At 25.9% G+C, this 23,678-nt stretch overlaps 1 protein-coding gene across 1 annotated transcript in view; it reads right to left on the bottom strand.

Moving 5' to 3' along the window:
• LOC135931418 (uncharacterized) overlaps window positions 1-23,678 on the bottom strand; it is a 60,288-nt gene that overhangs the window by 5,957 nt on the left and 30,653 nt on the right. Inside the window, exons 3-8 of the mRNA XM_065468500.1 lie at window positions 17,892-18,102; window positions 9,359-9,559; window positions 9,183-9,305; window positions 7,086-7,292; window positions 3,489-3,646; window positions 3,119-3,249 (exon numbers count right to left, since the gene is read on the bottom strand). Of these exons, the coding sequence (XP_065324572.1) occupies window positions 3,119-3,249; window positions 3,489-3,646; window positions 7,086-7,292; window positions 9,183-9,305; window positions 9,359-9,559; window positions 17,892-18,102 (1,031 nt within the window). The remainder of the gene's footprint in view (window positions 1-3,118; window positions 3,250-3,488; window positions 3,647-7,085; window positions 7,293-9,182; window positions 9,306-9,358; window positions 9,560-17,891; window positions 18,103-23,678) is intronic.

Below are 23,678 nucleotides of genomic sequence, written 5' to 3'. Positions count from 1 at the left end.
GTTATTACCTTTTACTAATTTTTCTTTCAAATTCTTTATATAGTGATATATTGTTTACGTTTTTTGGAGGGAGGAAGGGGGTGAGGGGTGTGTAGGGGAAAAATTCTTATTAGTTTTAAATGATAGTAAGTGAACAAACAAATTTGCAATGGGAGGGGGGGGGGGTATTTCCCCACCCTTGGTTACGCACCTGGTACAAAATTCCCAAAATTTTACTTTCTAAAATTGATATAAAACAAATGAAGCAACATATACCTATTGTATAGAAAATTAATAAATTATCATTTTATAATAAAATATTATTACCTATATTATAAAAAGCAAAATATTTCACTTTCTGAATTAATTAAAACAAGATATTACCTATAAAATAGAATGTAAAAACCAGAAAGTTTTTAAAATTGCGATGAGGAATAGATGATTTCACAAAAAAAAAATTGTAGTTTATTTTTTAAAGGATTTAATGAATATTATTTAAAATTTTTTTTAATATTTCTTTTGAACACCTAGAACCCTTGATTTTCAAAAGGGTTCGGTTCTGGTTTGGGTCTAGCAAAAATACGAGGGTTCGTGAGGGTTCAAGGTCTAGGTTCGGGTTCATATCCTTGGTAATTTTTTATATTTGTTGATATACATACATACCATTTTGTTACATTTTTATATAAAAAATCCTATATTTCTTTTCAACAAAATGTTGCATATTGCTAGCAGGAACTTCCTTCTACCTTCTACCATGGCGGGGAGGGGTATCGCACAGAATCATCATTAAAATGAAGGGACTAGAGTGGACTCTGATTTTTTTGTTAATTTTTTGAAATAATTTTATTAGAATTCTTGTTTTGTTAAACACTTTTTTGTTTTTGCTAATTTTTATCTGGATTTCCTTTCTTTTTTTAATTAGAGAGATAGGGAGGTATGGCCATTGAACCAGGGGGGGGGTGTAGAAGTACTTGTTTATTAGTAGTATAGCTAGGATTTTACTACTAACTATTAAAAGTGACAAAATATCTCAGAACTCCCTTTCCACTTCCTATCCATTTGTATATGCAGGATACTATCTTGCTGAGCTTCTGTAAAAAAAGAATATCTTCTATTGTTAAATTATAGCTTGTCAAAGCAAATAATTACTTTTTACTTATTAATGTTAAATCTTATATTATAATACTTCATAATGGATTATAATGCAATCAATCCATCTAGCATTTTTAATGGTCAAGTTGTCGTGATAGTTGATTTGAATAATTAGTGTGTTTAAAAATTTTTTATATTATATTTAGTAATTTGAATATTTATCTGTAATTTTCAAAATTATATTATAGACCAACATTTTATAAGGGATTCGAACCGAATCACGAAACTGGAACGAACCGTTATAATTTTCTGAACAGTGAAATATAAAAAGAGCGAACCGAACTATTTCTTGAACCGGTTTAACACCGTTCATAATAGTTTTTAAAAATAATTAATTTTAAATTATTAACTTAAATTTCAAATTTTTATTTTCATTGGGGGCAATTATAATTAGTGATTTCCTATCAAATTGAAATTATCTTCATATCAATCAATACCAAGTTTATTGTTTTTACTTTATATACTCAATTTAATAGCGATTAGGCAAATTACTAATTAATTAGATAAGAAATAATCTTAAAACAGTTATCACACAAAATTTATTACTAAATTAATAAATTCATTCTTATATAATTTATTAGTTTTTATAATAATACTTGCGTTTAATTTAGGGAAAAATCATATAATTCTAATATTATTCTAAATCAATTTTTTTTTGTTTTTCTATAATCTAAAAATAATATAAAATTCTTACTATAAATCTTCAATTTTAATAAGTTAACTAACATTGCCTTATATTTTTATACTTTTATTTTATTTATGTGTTTTATATGAAATGGTCTTAAATTGAGTTAAAAATAATAAAAAACCCGAAAATAACCGTTATTAATTTGAAACCGGAATGAATCAATATGAATTTCTATACAAAAAACCGTAATGGAATAAAACGTGTATAAAACTCGGAACAAACCGAATCGCTATACGAAACGATTCGAAACCCTGCATTTTATATAATAATTTTAAAAAATGTATAAATTAGTAATCTACATCAGGCCTAATTTTTCTAGTTCAACCTAAATTTCTCTTAAATAGATTTGTCCGGCCCAGACCAATTCCAAATAATTTTTTTTTTGTCAAGCCTGACCCTAAAAAAATATAATTTATCCGCCCAGCCTGAATTTATATATAGAAATTAATTTTGTTTTTCAATATTTTTCATTTTTATACTGAACATAATCGAGTTCTTGAACAAAAAAAACAAAAATTAGTGGCACCCCGAATTATTTTTAAAAATATTAGACCTGACCCAATCCGAACAAAAAAAAATTATGCCGGGTTCGAGTTGGGCCTACTTTGGCAGATCTTTAGTATAAAGACCGAAAATTCGTTTTTTACAAGAATTTACTTTATGTTTAAATATTATTTTATTTTATAACTGTTTAATAATTTTATATTATTTAATAACTTTAGTTTAAACCTTTTTTGTTGTATTATAACTAGTGTTGTTAAACGGCTCGTTTTGAGGCGATTTTTAAAAACGGCTAACTCAATATTTCATCCAGAAAAATATTACCCAACCCTGAAGAATTTGCTCATAGAAGGAACAAAGGTTTAGACATATATTATCAAAATCTCAAGGCTTAAGCAATATTTTTCTGGTTAAAATATTGAGTTAGCCGTTTTGAAAAGACTCAAAACGAGCCGTTTAACAACACTAATTATAACTCTATTAAAGCATATATTATTTTATGACTTTAGTTGAAGAATTATATAATATTTTACTTCTAAAATAAATTAGTGTTATTTTATGCTTTGTAAATAACTACTTTTTTGTATTAAATAAATTTATAATTATAAGTTTTTGTATCATATATGAAATAAAATTAATAAATAACTAAATTAATTTTAGATTCACTTCCTAGCTCACAACAAATTATAAAGGCTAAAAAATAAAATTAGTTATCTTATTTTTTTAAACAAATTTGACAAAATATAATTATGTAATTAAAACTAAATGGTTCCAAATAAAAGTTAAATTTATATTAACCTGTCGTCTGTTTTGCAGCCTCCGCAATAGGTCATACTAACGCACATGCATTTATCTCTGATGTTAGATTTTCTTCCTCTTTGCATACCACATAATAAACAGCTATTTATATCAGTCGTGCGCCTAAATGGCTTTTTTAAAATATTTTTCATATATTGTTTTTTTTAAATGATGAATGTTCACTTTTTATTAAATTCTTATAAAGGAATCTTCAAAAATCAATTGAAAACCCTTAAAACAATATCATTTAACTTATAAATAGAGTTGGTTAAATATTTAAAAAATTATAAAAATTAATTAGGATATCAATTAATTTATAATGTTATAATTAAGGTTATTGTGATATTAATTATTAAGGTAGAAAACTGACTCTGATATAAATTTGAAATATATCGTAAGTTAATATCGACACGACTGCCACTATATTTGATGAAGCTGTAGAAGATATGGCCATCAATAGAAGTAGATACATCAGGAATGCCCCCTTTCTACCCATTAATAACGTCAAAACTCTGGGTAAAACTAGACCTATTAAATAAATGGGATGTTATATTATTTATATTTTATATAATATTTAGGCTATTTTCATCTCCTTTTTTCTAAGAAACTTTTGGATGCCACCTATCCATAAATTATATCGGAGAGCTTTAAGCCCATATTCTACAGACCTTTGATGGATTACATTTTAAAACTAAAAATAAAAATATTTTTGGTTAAATTTTTTTTATTTTTTAGTTTTTAGTTTTATTTTATGAGTAATTCCTTATTTTAAAATATTATCAAACTTATATTTCTATAAAAAATATTTTTTTCGAAAGAGGGGAATAGGAGATAATGTTTAAAAACTTGTAAATTTGACTGATTATTTTCTTGGGCCTATCCGATAACTACTATATTTATCAGAGGCGTCGCTAGCCTTTACAATCTCAGGGGGTTTAACTAAAAAAAATTATGGGGGCTTCGCTCCCCATGCCACCAATTTGCAGGCCTTCGGCCCTCTTTTGCTCGGTCTACGGCCGGGTTTTATATTAGTATATTATACTTTTTAAAATTTGTTAACTCTGAACAATTATTCTGAATTTCATATATTGTCATTTATTATATTATGCATACAAAATAAATTGGCATATAAATAATTAAAACAATATAAGACATTTAAAAAAATAAGATTTTTTAATACAAAATCTATTCATTACAGTATAAAATATTTTCGATTGCTGATATAAAAAAAATTTGCGTCTAAAGAATTATAAGTGATAAAAAAGGTAAATTAATTCATACATATGCCTCAATTGATAATAATTTTTAAAAATCACATATTGCAATAATATAATTCTTAGCAACTTACATTGACAAAAGGTTGAAACGAATATAAATCTCTGTTACCATTTTAGACAATGATTTATAGAATGGACTAATAAGGAAAAATTTACAGACCTAAACCAAATTAACAATTCTTGAAGAAGAGAGTAAAAACGACCAATCCAAACCATAAAACTATATGGTGGTTAGTGCATCTTTTTAAATGATTTGATGGAAGCTAGATAAGTAATCGAGAAAATTATTGTGAGATATTGAATTTCTAAAAGATTATCTTCCATTTTTAATGATATATAAAAGACTACAGAGTTGGCCATTATTGTTTATCTAAAATATGCAATCATATGCTTTCAACAGCTGTGGTAATCATCCTAAATTACATAGCAACACAAATAATAGATGCTGGATAATTTGCAGTCATAGCCATGACACTCACGATGTAAACTAATATTAGAATTTATTATGTTGCATAAATTGATAAAAAAAAACACTAAAAATCTTTGGAAGAAATAATTATGCAAATATATTGAAGCCTTGAATTATTTACACGGCAAGGATGCCATATTAGAAATGAAACATTTTCTAACTCTAAAATAAGGACCAGAATGATATGATGAAACAATTAAGATTTTATATATTGTGGCACTACCTCTAGTTGGTATATTATAACTTAAAAGTTTGTAATAATATCAAAAATATATTTGTATTAAAAATTTAACTCAAAACTGTTTTTCAAAGAAGAAAAAAATAGCTTTCCTAAAAACACGTAAAAAAAGAGAAGAAAAGATATCTAATTTATTACATCCATTGTGGGATGAATAATAAGATGTTAAAATATAATAATATTTTTAAAAATATAGATGGCGTTAAAAAATTGATTGCAAATTGTTACTTATTTATTATTAAAAGCATTTATTAGTAAAATTTATTAAAATATTAACTGTAATATATTTCATAACTGTCAAATACGTCTATAAAAGTGGCATTTTACCTAATATTTTATAATCAATTATATATAATAAAGGATTGTAAACTATATGCCTACTTACTTTTTATAAAGAAACCTCTTAATACTTATTTGGACCTCGAAAATTTTTTTAGGAATAGATATGATAATTAAATTTAAAATAAATATACAGTTGATTAATCATTTTAAACTCAGCTATACAATATTAAATATTTAGTTTTTAATTAATAATTGATTATATTTATTTAATTAGGGTTATATAATAATTTAAATAATAATAGTCAATTAAGTTTCAGCTAAAAATTAATATTAAATGAGTGATATTGATATTCTATTTTTAACACAGAATTTAATTGCAAGCTAACATAGTGAAAATATAATTTATATGTATTAATTCTAATCTAATATTTAAAATAGTATTCATTTAATAAAAGTAAGACAGTCTTTTTTTAAATACTAAAATTAAATCTATATATTACTTAATGGAATTATAAAAGAAATCGTTTAGGGGGTAACCAAAAAATTTATTTTTAGTTCAAAAGGTTAAGATTCCATAAAAAATAATTTTTTTTGCTTCAAGGGGGCTATTCAAATCTTTCAGGGGGCTCGAGCCCCTGCGCCATCTCTCCTAGTGACTCCACTCTGATATTTTTTTCAAGCATTTATTTTAGTTTCAATTTTAATTTTATAATTATAAATAATAATATATCAGTCTTTCATATATTGTTGACTCTAAAAATTGTCAATAAACATTTTTATTAATCATTCATACATTTGTGAGTGTAGTTTTATATATTTTCATCATTTTAGTTAATTTACCTGCAAAAAAAAATTGTTATCTCATACTAAAAAAATTTCCATTAGAAAATATTTGGATTAGAGATATTTTTAAGCAGAGTTCTCAAAGAGCCATAAATGTATTTATGTGCATATTTTAGCAGTGAAATAAAAATTTCATTCAGTTCAGTGTATAGATTTATAATTTGTGGCTTACTTAAAAGTTGGAAGATTTCTGATAAAAATTTTGCAAAACGACGATTGGACTAAAAATAAAATTATTAGTCGATTTATAAATTTTTGTCCGATGGAAAGAAACATACCTCTCGAAAATCTCTGATTTTTAGTAAACATTTAATAGACCAACCTTGGCATTAAAATTTTGATATATTTTTTAATGAATTTCAAGTCAATATTTTGAGTTGACTAATATAATTTGAAAACAAATTACAATATACTTATTTCTTTGTATCTTAACAGCTGTCCAACTAAAATATTAATTCCATAAATAATTTAGTAAATTTCCTAAATAATACAAATTATTTATGATATGATCCAAAATACAGATATTAAACATAATTGTTTTACGAAATGGTTGTTGTAGAAAGAAATAAATAACCATAGAGGAGAGATAGATATTTTAAGAGAGAGGGCAAATAATTTAACGTTCAGAAATGAGAAGGGTTTGCATGCCTCTAAACTAGATTTTTAAAAGCAAACTATGTGTGAAAAAGTTATATTTAATATAATGATTTGTCATTACATATATTGACAGCATATTAGTAATATACTACAGATTAAAATATATCCTACTGACCAAATAGACTAGCCATTTAGTATAATATATTGGTTGTTTTCCTATCAATATTATCAAGACAATGGAAAATAAATGAATAATATAACCTCTATCAATATCTTCCTGGTTTAACAATGATTTACCAGCCGCAAATTCTAAGGCCCTGAAAGTGAGTCCTCCCGCTGTTGCCAAGGTAAATGGTATAGAAAACCAAATAAGTCCCCCTAAGATGAAGCCTATAACACTGTTCTTGGGTTTACTAGCCATGGCGCAGTTCCAATAAGATTGATCTATAAAAACGGCACCAAAATTGCCTAAATATATTTTTATTTTTCGGGAGGTTTAAAAGTACATCGAACCGGTTTTCTATTTTTGAATAGATCTCGAATCTTACGTTCCTCTAAATAGGTCCAATCCGGCCCAAAATATATTTTAGGTCTAATGGTCAATTGGCAATATAAGATATATTATAAAAAAGTTTAATTGCGAGTATTTCAGAACTTAATAATTTTAAATTAAACCTTTATAAAGTATTAATTTTAGTTTTAATTCAACTAAAAAAAAAATTGAAAATCGATATATAAGTAATAATTATATCGTACTTTTTTAAAAAAAAACTTTGCTTAAGAAATATCTTACATTAGCGTCGCGATTGAGTAATTTTTAAAATTAATCTTTTTTTTCCTAGCTACTATCAAGACATTAGCATTTTATATAAACTAATCCTCATTCTCATTTAATTTTCCATAGAAGTTTCCCCTCCCATTATCTTATCCTGAAATCTACATAATGCTGAAATGCATATACCTATTTATAAGTGCGTTAAATGAGTAAAATTTACAAACAATGAGATCAATATTAAAAAGTTTAAAAATTGGCTATGAGATAAAATTTATAATTTTAAAAAAGCACATCAATTATATTAAAAAATCTATGTAAAACATAAATACAAATTGTGTACATTTTTATAGCTCTTTGAGCTAATGATTTCAACAAATTTTGTAGGTCTGAAAAAAAATTTCCCCTTAATTATATAGAGTGGCTAGCACTTTCGATAAATATAAATAGAACACGTTGGAAAATTTTACTTTTTTCGTAACTTCCTTTTTGAGCAAATTGAAAAACTCGGGTAGATATAATATGAAATGCTTTTGTGTGAATGTTATTACACTAACCAAAAATTATCAGTTTTTTCTTTTCGAGAATGTATTTCGTTTTATTATGAACATAATTTCTGATCTAAATCTGATATTTGTCTGATTCCTGCCTGATTTATAATTGTCTAAATTACCCCCCCCCCCCTCCCGCTCTCTCCTTACTCGAGGCATTAAATAAATAATAATATAAAGTGGCAAAAAAATATTATATCTATCTTTTTAATGCACAACTAAAGTGCCCATATTAAGAAACCCCACTAAATTTCCGACTTAATAAAGAGAATGAATCTATATATTTTATATAAATTTTGAAAAATAAAAATTTGATTGATTTCGCGAAACCACATCAATCGCTTAATTATAGTAGAACATATTATTTCTTGGCATGCTGCAAATGTATTCACCTACCATAGGCCAATTATTCTTTTCATTTTCGCGAAATAACTATATATTTATTTACCTAATGATTCTGCTACCTTGTAAATTTTGTATAAATGATAATAGACGCTGATAATAATTTCTAAGTCTATTTCTTTTGTTTTTAAGAATTTTTTTTACTAATCGATAAAAAAATTTTATTTGCATTTAGGGGTTATAAAATAATTATTAGGACAAATGGGAATAATTAAAATATATTTTCATTAAATAAGGCGCTGAAATCTTATTTAGAGTAATAATTAAAGATAGTTAATCATATTCATTCTCCATACATAATATTTACTAACTCGTTGCCAAATGGCAAAAGGATAATTTGCTAATTTTGGACACAATCTATTTTATACAAATAAGACAAAAAAGATTTTTTTTTTATAAAAATTGATGCAGCGTCTACAGAGGAGCACAATAATTTTGAGCCAATACATCGGGTTTCACCTATCCCACCAAAACCTACTCTCTTTATGACATCTTGAAACAAATTTTTCTTACCCTTAAATCATAAGACACTGCATTAATACCTTAAGAAGGTATAAGATTACAAAAAAATAAAATATTGTAGTATATAATATAAGTGTAAACTTTAGTAAAAATCTAAATCAAATATAAAACCTATGAGGTTGATGATCCCGAATTGAAATCCCGAGAGTGAAACGAATGTTAAATAACTGTTATCCAAATTTTTATATGGACCTTTCATGCAATACAAGTTGTTGTAGATATGTCTCAAACCCCCTTATAATTGATGTATATAAATAAATCATTTAGAATATTTTAAGGAATTGAACCTATATGGGAGTGATCATTGTACAGCATGTGGCACACATATAGCAAGAAAATGAAGATGAATGAAGTGTTGAAGTAGGAAACGTATAGGGTGCCTACAAGACCTCCTATTAGCGTGTAGCTGCCAGTCACTACGATCATAAGGAGAGAAAAGTTCATGATGTTTATATCTTCTATCAGGTATTTACAAGCTCCATACCCACCTATTATAAAAGACATATAGATATACTAGGGATTAAGCAGCCATAAAGGTTGACTGGGCATACCCCCTTAAATCAATATATATTAAACATTTTGTCTCAAAATTGGTCAATATGTTATATATATGACTTGTAGCACCTTATATATGTTCATTTATTAGATACTGCTCAAAATATATTTAAGAAGAAAGTTCTTGGTACCACTTTCTACTCAAATCTGTTTTTGCATTTTTTTTATCTAGAGAAAAAAAAAGTATTCATATTACTGATGTTTAATATAAATGTGATATTTAGATTTATAAAATTATTCGCAAAATTGGAAATTTCTGACAAAGACTTTGTTTATAATAAGCGCGAAATATAGTTCTTATCGCTAAACGATAGCATAGCTCTGTAATTTTAAGACTATATATTTTATATATTATGTATCGCTTGAAGAGACACTATGAAAGGTCAAAGACAATTAATATATCATTCTAGCAGTTTTTAGCCTATTCCAAGAATGAAAATTATATCAATTGAATTTATTGAAGGTGACATGGTCTCATTTTGATATTATTATTTCATAAAAAAAAATCAGGTACTTCTTTTCATATTTTTTCCTTTAAAAATAATTTTATATTTACAAATGGAAGAGCGTTTTCGCTTTATTCCATATAATGTTTTAAAATGGCAAAGATAATATAACTTCTATTTTAAACACCAACTTTTTTAGAAAAACATAACGCTAATAAGCGCTTCTGCTCAATTTTCAAATATTAAATTAACTTTTTATTTTATAAATTTCATTACATTTATTCTAATTTAAATTTTTTGTATTATTTTTAGAAACCAATAATTTCATAATTTTCTATTCAAAAAAGGACTTGGTTCATAGTTTTTTTTAAATTTTCCTATATACTATTGTTACTGTTAATTATATTATATATATTAAAAATAAGGAGAAATATAAAATCTACAATATAATATCAGCAAAATGGCATTTATAGTATTTTATTAAAATGTTTTATATTATTTGTAAAATTCATATTATTATCTCAAAGAATTTTCTCATAAAGCAAATATCAATAAGAACTGGTGCAAAAAAATGAGTTCCTTCTAAAACAAAAAACTCAATTTGATATCCTAAGAGGGAATTAAAAGGGTTTCTTTAAAACACTTCCTTATCCCTATTAGCTTCTCCTTTCTCCTATAATACTATTAAATTTTTTAAATATTATTTGCTCTTATTTTTCTTTAAAAAAAGCGTGCAATATTTATTTCTAAAGCTATTTGGTAGCTAAATCTGCACTTTAGATAATATTTATATAAATAAAGAAATAATTGCATTTGTTTTTTTCTATGAGACTGCACAACCTGATATATAAAGTATATATTATCAGGGGTTTTACTATCCTTTACAATCTCAGTTGGTTCAAAAAAAATTTTAAAGTTATTTTCAAAATTACCTTCTTTTTAGCTAACATTATCCGAAATGACCTTTTTTTCAAAATTATACCTTATTTGTTTTAACTAACATTTTCAAAATTATGTTTGGTATAAAAAAAAATTCAAAATGTTGAATGTTATCTTCAAATTTTTCAGGGGGCTCTAAACCCCCCCCCCCTCCCGTTACTAATATTATACATGTATAATTAATATATTTTATAATATTATCGACATTAGATTAAATTTAATAAATTTACCTTTTCGTATAAATAAATATTTTATTTTTTTATAAAAATTGTTATATTGGCTGAAAAATCGAATTTTTAGAAAATAAAAGAAATTATATATTTTTGTATTTAACTTAAAGGTCTGCAATGGTAAAATTTTCATGCCCGGCTAAATTAGGACAGGCCCATCAAAATTTGTACAAAGCTAGGAGGGTTCCAATTATGTAAAGGTTGCCGGAGCCAGTTTTTAAAATCCATGCATATACTATGGGAAAATGACCAACAATGATGGGGATTTGAGTTTCATGATTTTCTTATTATTGAAATAACACAAAATGTAGGAAAAGGAAAGCCAAGCCCTGTCAAAATCCAATGGGCCGGATACCGAGACTAGCTAGGCATAGCTGATCTCTAATTTAACTCACATTTTAATATAATATATTTTAGACATTATTTTCTTTCATAACTTAAAATTTTTTTTTTATAAAGCAATAGCATATAAAAATAAAAATAATTTTATGACTATACTCATTAACACTCCTAAAAGGAGTTAGCTCTCACTCCTGCTTTTCAAAAGCATTATTATAAACAGTTAAAAATCAGCAATAAAGTTATTTGAAAATTTGTAATTTATTTTTATAATATTATAAATCTTTTATTAATGCCTCGTATAAGAGACTCTACAATAGATTGATAAAACTCTTAATCTGCAAAATAATTAAAGTTTTAAGCAAGTCTAAAAATAGTTAAATTAAACCCCATATTCATATGTAGCTCACCTTTAAATTTTTGCCATATGCTTTATAATAAATTTATGTTCTTGATGATTTATACCCTTCAAAACTTTTAAATTATATTATCATTTCTGTTTAAACCATAAAGACTGATATTTTTGATATGAGCTTTGGGATATAATTTTAAATCTATTTTCTAATGCTTTCTCCGCAAAGATATTGAGGCTGACACAGTATTTTAATAGAAAATCATAACTTTTGCTCTATTAATTAACATCTTCGTAATTTACAAGTTGAAAATCTTCATAATTTTTAAAACGTTTATCCTCCACTTTTACATATGAGAAAAATATTCCTTGATGAGAATTGAAATTTTTCTCCTGTATTTATGGTATACAACAATATATAAATAAATTAAAATTATTTTTTGAACAATTTATACAATAAAATCCAATCCCAAAATAGAGCTGTCTCCCGCTCCAAAATTTTAAAAAATAGAGGGATGATTTTTAAAAATACTCCATTCAGTATTCTCAAATAAATCTAGATTTAAATTATATTAGTCAATCATGATAAACTAAACAATCTTTTATTCAAAATTTAAAGATTCTTTTGATTTACATCACTGGCGTCCAAATTCGCAAGGGGGGAGAAAATTTTGGGTAGTTTTTTAAAAATAAATTTTATGAGTCCCGATCAAATTCCCATTAACAAATAAAAGTACCTGATAAATAGGGCAACTGTCTGCCTTAAATGGGCAGATTTTTAATTTTTTGTCCATTTGTATAGGACTTCATAAAGTGGGCATTTGTTGTTTCTTTGTTACATTTATTTATATTATTATAAAATTTTATCATCTTTTGCTATTTATGTAAAGTAGCAAAATTAATAAAGAAAATAAATATAAATTACCGTTAATTAAAGAAATTGACATTATTAAATTTCTAAATTATCATTCTCAGAAAGAATGTGCTAAAAAGTTTAATACTTCTAAAAGTACTGTTTACAAAATTCATATAGGGGAGACCGGGGTAAAACGATAGGCATTTTGCATATTTACCATAAAAATTTTAAACAAGAGTCAAACACAACAAATTATAGATCAATGTGTAGCCCCATCTCTCTTCTACAAGATAAAAAAAAGTGTAGCCCTCTACCTATAATATTTTAGGAGCTATGATTAGTTATGTAAAACTACTCATTTTCGCCATTTTACCCTGGGTACAGGGTAAAATGGATAAGCACTAGGGTAAAGTGGTTAAAATAATATTTGACACATATTTATTGTTTTATTTAACAAATATTACAAATTTAAGATTTATTTATGATTTTTATTTAATAATCGATACAATAAGGACATGTAAAATAATTATCATAATTAGCATATTTAGAATGTGCCCATTCAAGGCACATTGTACATTTTAGCCATTCATCGTCCTCCCGACTATTTTTATAGTTTTTATTACAAATAACACATAAACAATTATTTTTTGATATCTTTTTTTTTCTCTGAATTAATAATTTTTTTTTATAAGGTGTAGATGTTAATATTTCTGAATTCTTTTTCTTAGATATTTTATCCGATGAAATATTGAATAATTTTGGAATAGGTATTATAGATGAAGGATTGAATACTTTATTATAATTTTTTGAGCATGATGGTAACATATCATGATAAGGTTCATCAATATCATCTGGAACATTTTCGTTCAATAATATAGATAAATCACTATCATTATTTTGAGTCACTGTAAGATTTTGAGTCACTGTAATATTTTCATCATTATTTTCAAATTCAATATTTGAGTTAGCATTTGAATTATTACAGCAGATATAATCTTGTTCTGTAAATATATTTGGGTTTAAAGGAAATATGCCACATGCTAAGAATCCATTTAATATATTATTTGATGTCACTGCCCTTGGTATTTCATTTTTTAACACTCCTGGAATATCATAAATCTGAAATTGTTGCCCCACATGATTTTTAGATTGAGCATTATTAAAATTATGAAATACAATATAATTTCAATTGAGCATTTTTATTAAAGTTACCAAATAAATAATATTTAGATTGAGCATTATTAAAATTATGAAATACAATATAATTTCAATTGAGAATTTTTATTAAAGTTACCAAATTAATATTGATATTTAAATTGAGTTATTAAAATTATGAAATACAATATAATACAAACAATATAATTTAATTACTTGTTTAGGCGTTAATCCCATAAATGACCTACTTGCTTCTAATATGTAGTCACACAATCTAGATTCTTCTTCATTTGTAAATATTTGTTTATGATGATCTGAACTTTTAATACCAATTTTACATCTCCTTCTCAACGTTGTATAAGGTATGTTAAATTTTTTAGCAGACAAATTTAATGAAGTATTATTTGTTATTTTATATTTTATGGCTTCATTTATTATATTTACATCTCTGTATATGGTTTTTCTTTTATATTTTCTCATTATTTGATTGATACAATAAAAATTATAATAAATGAATTAATGAAAAATTAATGTGAATAATTTTATATTTTAACCGTTTTACCCATAACAGCTTTACCCCTAGGTGACATATATTATAAATATCGTTATTGCGTGACTTCTAATATAGCTAAAGATGTCAGATAAATTTTATTTTATAGCTAATACATTAAGGAACATGTGTGCCAAATTTTGAATCCTGAGGATATGTAAATTTTACTAAAAGCAAAATATACTAGAGAATGATTTTTATATTTTTTGGGTAAAAAACAGTTTTTTGACAAAATATATAAAACCAGGTAAGTTTTTTAAAAGATGAACATAGGTAAGAAATTAGATATAAAAATACATCTTCACACAAAATTTAAGGTCTTTATACTCAATGGTTAAAAAGTTATTCGCGTTAACATTGTTACCCCGTCAATCGCTTTACCCCGGTCTCCCCTATCCAAATAACACATTATCAAACGCTATGCAAAACATATTGTATTAAATAAACAAAGATAATATTCTATTTTATAAATTAATTTTATATTTTTACTCTTATTTTATAAGCAACCATTTTATAAACATATACATACTTATTTTGTTTAAGTTTATGTATACATACATAATTTTACTCATGATTTTAATGAATTAAAAAATAAAATTATTGAAAAAGGTTGAACATAATATTACTTGCTAAACTAAGAATATAATATAGAAATTTTTATTAAAGATAAAAAGGCTAGATAAACTGTGCAAATGTCTAAGTTGGACAAAAATGTCCAGCACTGCCTAAATTATACAAGTGTATACTGTTGTAATTAGGGTTGTTAAAGCTCGTTTTGGCGATTTTTAAAAACGGCTAACTCAATATTTCATCCAGAATAATATTACGTAAGCCCGAAGATTTTGCTTGTAGAAGGAACAAAGATTTGGACATCTATTAGCAAATCTCGTGTCTTAGTCATTATTTTTCTGGCTAAAATATTGATCTATCTTTTTGAAAATAGGCTCAAAAAGAGTCGTTTAATACTAGTTGTAATCATAGTCGTATATTCGTATAGCATATTGTTGTATTTTTATTTAAACGTTATTATTATTATAAATTAATTTTGAGGTTTATTTATTAACTAGTGAAAATCGAATGTTTTATGTTATACATATGTGTGACATAATCAGATAATCTGAAAAATGGAAAGTTATGCAATGAATTATTGTATTAAAAGAAATATGAAAAGTTATATATGATTTAGCATCTATATTGAAATTTATTTCGACACCATTTTTTATTTCCTATTTTATAAATTTTTTTTTTTTTTTAACATGTAAACTTTTTTTATTAATTTAAAATATAAACTCTTTAATAGTAAAACATATATACGTAATTTAAAAAAAATATATATTAAAAATGTCATGTAAACTATTTATATAAAATCTATACAAAAAACTGTATAATAAAAAAAAAAAAAATTTAAATAATTAGTATAGTAAATTGTATGTTGGGTGGGGGAGGAGGTCAAGAAAGAGAGCCATGGATGGCAATGCAGTTAGATCTGCATATATCAATAGATGTGCGCTGTCTGAGATAGAAGCCTTCCTGTGGGTCACCAGTGATGGCGCGGATTTTTTTACCGAGGGATTTGAAGAAGGTTAGGGCATGATTGCCAAAAGAACCGGTTGTGTCTGATACGATTGGTATGAGATTGCAATTGGTTAGGGAAGTGTATTTATTAATTTTCGAGTTTTCAGCTCGCATGAATGAGTTCTTATTAAAGGAGGGAGCAAATCGGTCGATGCAGGTATAGTCCCATGCTAATGGACTTCCAATACTCCATGGTATTAATGTCAGCCCATCTGGACGTATATTATTCTCTGTTGAGAGGCCACAGGGTTCGAGGGTTGCTGGAATTTGAGCTGAGCGTAGAGCACGGAGAATGGTGTTGTTAACTGCACTGTGTCGAGAATGTCTACCTTTAGAGAATCGACAATGAAGAGGATGATGTCCTAAACAATCAACGGGTTGGGAACATAATGTACATGTGGAGTTGGCCAGTATATTACAACCAAGACGGAGACCTATTGCTATGCGTAATTCTTCGTTTGTTAAGAGAAGTCCTAAGTTTGAACTGGGCAAAGCTTCTAACCATTCATAGCCCGATAGGGAAGGCAAAAGTTGTGGAACTTGCAGTTGTGGGAGAGAGAGATGATCAACTGTTAAGAATTCATCAACTGTAATGGGAGATAATAAATGTGAAAGGATTGATGGGGATCCCTTAGAAGCAGCACTCGATATTAGATATTCAACGGAGTGGCGTATTAAGGGAAGATCCCAGTCATGTTGCTTTCGTGATGTGGGGATTGGAGCGGAGAAGGAATTCTCTTTCCAGATTGCTAGGGCGTGGGGAAAGTGGGGGTCTGTGGGGTTATTGTTAAGTGATAGCATAATTAAGCGGGAAAGTTATCAGAACCCTTTCCTAGATTTTAATAATATATTGGACCTTTTATTAATTAAAGTAAATTAATTGAAAATAGGTCGATAGAAGTAACAATATTATTTGTTATTTTTTTTAGGAAAAGGAACACCATTCATTACTAGTTTCAAAAGATAACTATTAAAGAATTTTTTTTTGAGTAACAGTAACGTAGAACATTATATACTACTTTTAATTTTTAGAAAATATAGAAAATAATATATTACATAAGCTCTTCATTTTTATTTTATTTATTACATTTTTATTGTTAAATTTTATACAGTCTGTTAATATAAATAACATTCAATCAATCAAGGTATGTTAATTAATTTTTTTTATTATTAATTTATTTTATAAGGAATATATATATCAAGAATTCAGATTAAATTCTGATAAAGATAAAAAAAATTTGAGGATCTGAATTAAGATTCTTGTTAAAATGATCTGATATGTTTTTTTTAAAACAAATAATTTTAAAATAAATTCAATTAACATGTTTATTTCTTAAATTTAATACTACCCTATCGTCCTTTACATCAGTTGGATGTTCTTTAACACAGCGAAAGCTGTGTTTAGGACTAATCGCTCTTGTTTAACGCGTTTCATAATGCAACGAGTAATGGTAATGCCATCCTTTTTTCAAACGTAACGAGTAAGGCGTTTCTTTATAAGTAACGCATACAGCACTAATTAACTAAATTCCCTTTCCATCTAATTACAAATGATATGGGAAATATATTTAAAAGCAAATCAATTAATTCAAACAAAATCAAAATTGCGTTGATTTTATTTTTACAGGATAAGTCTATTTTATTAAATTTATTATTTTGGTTAAGAATATATTTTTAGATTCATCTGTTAATGACGTCGCCAGGAGGAGCTAAAAAAGATAGACCTTATAGCAATTTCATTTTATTTGAGTATCTTCTAAATTAGCGCCACTGACCTGACCTATTAACATAATTTTAGAAAAAATAAATATATTTATTTTTACCCAGCATGAGCATGGAAGTTACGACAATATTTGTCAACAGTGCGAAAGAGCAATACAGTATATGACACTTTGAACCGAATCTTATCCTTATAATCTGAAGAAAGGTTTTAGCTCCCGGTCCTATGATCTTGAGTTGAATGGCTAACATGGAGAATAGAATTAGCTGAATGCACGCTCCTGCTGCGTACCAGAAGGCTCCACTTATTCCATACTTTTATGTTTAATTGTTGGGAAGAATATTATAATATTACAAAATTCATATATAATGAGATAAAATAATATATTACAAGAGTTTAGATCTGAACTTGTGTTTTAGAATTTTACAAATAAAAGCTTTCAGTAGCTTTTTAGGTTTCAAAATTTGTTTTCAGGCATTAATTAAGTATGAAACATTCAGATATATATTTTAAAATTAGTACCTCCAATGTTCATGCAACTTTGACCGAATATAAAGATATTAAATTTTTAAAATAGCAAAAAAAGCTACAAGATTTATGAAAAGTAGGGCGAAGTTCAGAATTTTTTTTATAGAATTTATTCAATAGTGCCCTTCTTGCTAAAAAATCATGATATAAAACTAGAAAAAAAAACCATTTTGAAAATGAATAGCATGTGATAATAGCATAGTTATAAAAATATAAGCAAATTTTACGAAGTTTTTTGAAATTAACAGGGTAGATATATTCTATTTATGCTTCGTTAGTTCACTCCAGAACCCTAGTATGTGACAAAACAAATGAGAAAATACATTTGACACTGTAACTCTGCGCACCGAGAAGGGTTTAACTCTATTAGCTGCTTCTCTAAATATCAGGTCTTTCAAAATTAAAAAATACGCGCTTAAATGATTTGAGTTTGAAATTTTCTAAAAACCAGATAAATGAAAAATAATCTTGAATTTTCTAAACCCCTAACAATATTTACATTATATTAATAAATAAATACGCTTTAAAATTATTAATATAGTTATATCTTATATTCAATCTATCTGTTTTTATGATGTACATTTTGACATATCTTATCCATTCTTAATCTTATACCATATTAATAAAATAATATTTATAATTGATTTTTTGAAAAGTATTATTTCAATTGAGACCAAAATTGAAAGGATAAAATTTTCATGAAATGCCACTTTAGGTGATTAAAATTATCTGACCAATTTAAAAACAATGAATAGAAAATGTATCAGACATTTCAAAGTTATAGTGAAAAATTAATAAAGAAATTATAATTTTGTTAAATTACAGGAGAGGACTAAAATAAAATAATTTAAGTTAGGCCATTTCCAAACAAAACGTTTTTTTAAAGCAAAAAAACAAATATAGCTGATGTACTTCCAAAAACACAATGTTTTTTTAATGCAGGCTTTCCTGCGTTTTTAAATATCATATTTTTAACGATTAAGTAGCGTTTTATATGAATGAAATAACAAATTTTTAAATATTATATTATCAGTGGTGCATTGCAAAATAGACTACGGGGGGGGGGGCTAAGCCCCCCTGCTAATTTATTTTTGATTTTTAGTGTCTTTCCAAATTTTGAAGAGGGGCGGGAGGGACGCCCTCTTCAAGAAATTTTAAAATATTTTCAAAAGTGCTAAAATTTGCCCTTTTCTCTTTATTATTTTTATAAAAATTACAATTATTTTAGTCAAAATCTTTTTCATATATTTTTTATAGCCACATAGAAAAAAGAGAGGGTGAAAATTTTATTTTTCAATATTTATATTTTTATATAAATTTTATGGCCACCGCTTCTGCCTTATTATAAGTATAGAAGGTTCACCATTAACAAATATTGGTGATAAATAGCTCCTTTCTAGCAGGTTTGAGCCAACTTTAAAAAAGGCTACAAATAGGATAGCACAATTTGAAAAAAATATGCTCTCACCTCAAAGTTTAGCATTTTTGACTTTTAGTATTGAGCCGATAACGACATTATAGGCAAGAAATTTAACAAAATCTTTGTTTAAATGGGAATTTGAAATTTTTTCAAATAAGTTGGTTATTAGTTATTAAGATTGATCAATTTACTTTGAAAGAAATAATAAATTGGGATATTTTCGGTGCCTTTTGCCAATAAACCATTTTTAATTAAAAAAATAAATTAGGAACATGGTGACAATAATAAAATATTATATAGGCAGTGTCTACTTGACAGAAAATTTATTGAAAGCAAACTCCCTCCAAAATCAACCCTTACTCCCTAAATGGCAGCCTTCGGGCACAATATGACTCACCCATTATGCTATAACAACCCCTTGATACTAATTTAAAAATCTTATAATGAGCCATAATTAAATAACTTAGAAATAATTCTTATTAAATCTTCTAGGCCTCCTGATTATTTAGACTTGGAATAATAATTTAACATTAGTTGGTGGATCAACTAGTTGTTGCTAATCGTATTCTGAACATTAGCTACGCGTGTTCAATTTCGGTCTGTTAAATGTTATCTGTGAATGAATGAGAAATAAATATCTATTAATAAATTAATTTTTTTATTAGTTATTTTTATCTTTAATCTACAAATATTGTTTGTTTTCCCTACCCCGCCCCCCCCCCCTCCTCTTCAAAAAAAATTAAAATAAATCTCCTACAAACTTTTTCATATAGACGCCATAGGTGTAGGTAAATATTTACAGATGTCGCTCGATTTAGCGATTACAGTTTTATTTAAAAATACAACATTAAAAATCCAAAAATTGTAAGATTAAAAACAGACCAAGTTATAATATCTCTACACCAGTTGCGTAGCTACAAAGGGGGGGGGGCACCCCCCCCCTCCCCAGAGAAAAAAAGATTATACGTTCAAAAGAGTCAAAAGTGACTTTATATCAAATAAATACCATAAATATTTATTCTGTTTTGATGTTTGTGGAAGGATATTATATTACTATTGAAAATATTCTGAATAGTATTATTATAAAGTCATACAACACTAATTAAAATGATTAATTCTAGGACTTTTATATTATAAGAAAAACAAATATGATTTTCTACGCCACTGCTCTATACATGCAGTCCCGTTGGATAGCTAGAACTGAAAATTTTTTAATAAAATTATCTTTTTATTTTCGAAATATTTTATAATATAATATTTATTTAAAAAGAAATTTGGGCTAATAATGTACGATTTGGCGAGATGCAAAAGAGGAATCTACCAACGATTAAAAGTAAATGAATATGAAATGATTGCTGAACTTCGACAATATATCGATCAAGATATTCCTAATAATTTTAAAAAATTACTTAACTCTGTTCATACTTTACCCTGCAGTACAGCCGAGTATAAAAGGGCGTTCATCTTATGAATTCAAACATGGTAGATAATCGAGGGAGTTTAAGAGTAAATAATTTGTCAAATTTAATTTTCAATATTAATGGACCTTCGATAACAAAAGAAATCCAGATCCATGTAACAAAATATGGAAAATGATTCATCACGCCAGAATGAAATCTTTTCAGAGAAAAATACACCCAAAGAAAAAGAAGAAATAAAAGATTTATATATATTTATATATGTTTTAATTTCTATAGATATTGGTGGTTTGTTATCTTATTTTAAAATATAATATAAATAAGGAATTTACTCATATTTGTAATAAAAAATTCAATTTTATATATGTCATATTTTTTGATAATATATAAAATAAAAATTGTAGCCTCCCCAGTCACATTTTTAAGCAATAACCCACTATATTTTATGCAATAATTTTAAACTCAAATAAAGTATTAGATTAATTATGATATGAATTATGAATTTTATACGCCAAAAGGTAAAATAGTTTGATATTGCATCACATCTTGTTGAGTTACTAAACATTTTTACATATAATTTTATATCAAAGGATTTTTTTAAATTAATTAAGATCATTATTTGATATAAATATATTAATTTATATTTCTTTCATTAAATTAAAATAAGGTATTCAATGAATTTAAGCAAATTATGATAAAAGAATTATTAGATAACGATCCATGATCATTATTATAGAAATACATATTAATCAGATCAGATTTTACACTTATCCCAAAATAACTTAGAACTATTTCAAACCTTAGCTAATATGTATGATAGATATGTTGTTATTGAAATATTTTTTTAGAATTTGCATAAATTAATAAATATTATAAACAATTACATTATTTAATAATTTCCCATTCTTTTATCCCAGTTAGATGGGCTCTTATGAGAGAAACAAGCGTTGCTCTGTTATATATATGTCGTATTGGGATATGGAATCATGTGGGATTCGGAATCCCAACGTGGGGAACGTTTTATTCGGGATCTTTTTTTTATTTAAAAATATTTAAAAAATATTCCGAATCCCCATGAAAAAATAATAAAATATAATTACTTTTTCTTCTCTTTTTTGCGGCTGGCACCATATAATTGAAAAACCAAAATAAGGGATTTAATAAGAGAATTTAAAAAAAAAGTAAATAGTATAAAATTAAGAAATATGATGAATGAAAAGGGATGAGGTTAAGACTTTTTTGATTTAAAAAATATATTTATAAAAAATCCGAATTATTTCAACATTTAAGCAGGGACCCGAACCGTTATTTATAACGGTTCAGTTTGGTTACGGTTCAGTATATAAAAAATTATAATGGTTACGTTTTGGTTACGGTTCTTGAGAAGGAATTTATATAAAGGTTCCGTTCGGTTCAGCTAATTATAAAGGTTCATTACAGTTAGAAATTTTTTTTTATTGAAGCAACACCATCTTCTAATTTATTTTTATTATAAGCATTTATGAATTATATATAAAAAAAATATATAAGATTCAAAATAACTCATTTTTAAATATATTATTTGAACTTATAAGTAATATATTTTCAAGTATAAATGGATTCCTTTTTGTTCGTTGTGACGATAACACAAAAAGCCATTTCTACAGAAATTTGTGTTGCGGGAACCGCAGTACTATAAGAGCACGTTTATATAATTCTGGATATTCAAATTATTTCCATTTCTATATAAAAACTGAACCGGTTTAACCGTTTTTTATAAAGGTTCTTTTTACTCCTTCAAAAAATAATTATATCGGTTCGGTTACGGTTATGGTTCAGATATTTATAACAAAAATAAATTTTTTTAAAAAAAATATTTAAAGGGATTCGGAATCTTTTTTTTAAAAAATTTAATTAAATTTTATTTTCACCAGAAAATTTTATTTTTTAGAGATAATTATTATGTATTACTTTTATGCTTTAAATCATTAAATACTCGAAGGCAATATTTTGTTTCACGCCCGAAAATTCATGGTGTTTTTAAATTTTTCAAAACTTTATGCTATAATTTTTTACACTTTATTGAATTTATTCCATTTATTTCTTTAATTCCATAATCCATAATAACAAAAAATAAATACATATTATAAATCCAAATTTTGACTTAGAAAAAGAAGAATGTCTATTTTTTTTATTTCAATTGTGTACGCCTTTCCTCTAATAGGCGATTGGCTAGAGAAAATAACCTTTCACTAGAAGCCGAATTTGCCAGGGCTGAACAAATTTTACTCTCTAATTTTCTCAAAAAATGAAAAATTTTCCTGCTTCCAAAACTTCAAAATATTGCCATTGTTATTTGTTTTATTTTTTTAAATTTTATTTTGATAATATTGATATTGGTATAATTTTAAAAAAAATGATAAAACACTAAAATATTAAAACTATATAAAAATATGTAAAAAAAAATATAAAAACTAAATAAAAATATATATTGGTCCTTAGCTTTTTTTAAAAAAAAACATTTTGATAATCTCAACTTAAAATT

This window comes from Gordionus sp. m RMFG-2023, chromosome 1, assembly GCF_954871325.1.
Source record: "Gordionus sp. m RMFG-2023 chromosome 1, tfGorSpeb1-WG-v2, whole genome shotgun sequence".
Classification (NCBI taxonomy): domain Eukaryota; kingdom Metazoa; phylum Nematomorpha; class Gordioida; order Chordodea; family Parachordodidae; genus Gordionus; species Gordionus sp. m RMFG-2023.
Note: the sequence above shows the minus strand (reverse complement) of the source record. Positions and strands in the feature narration are given on the sequence as shown.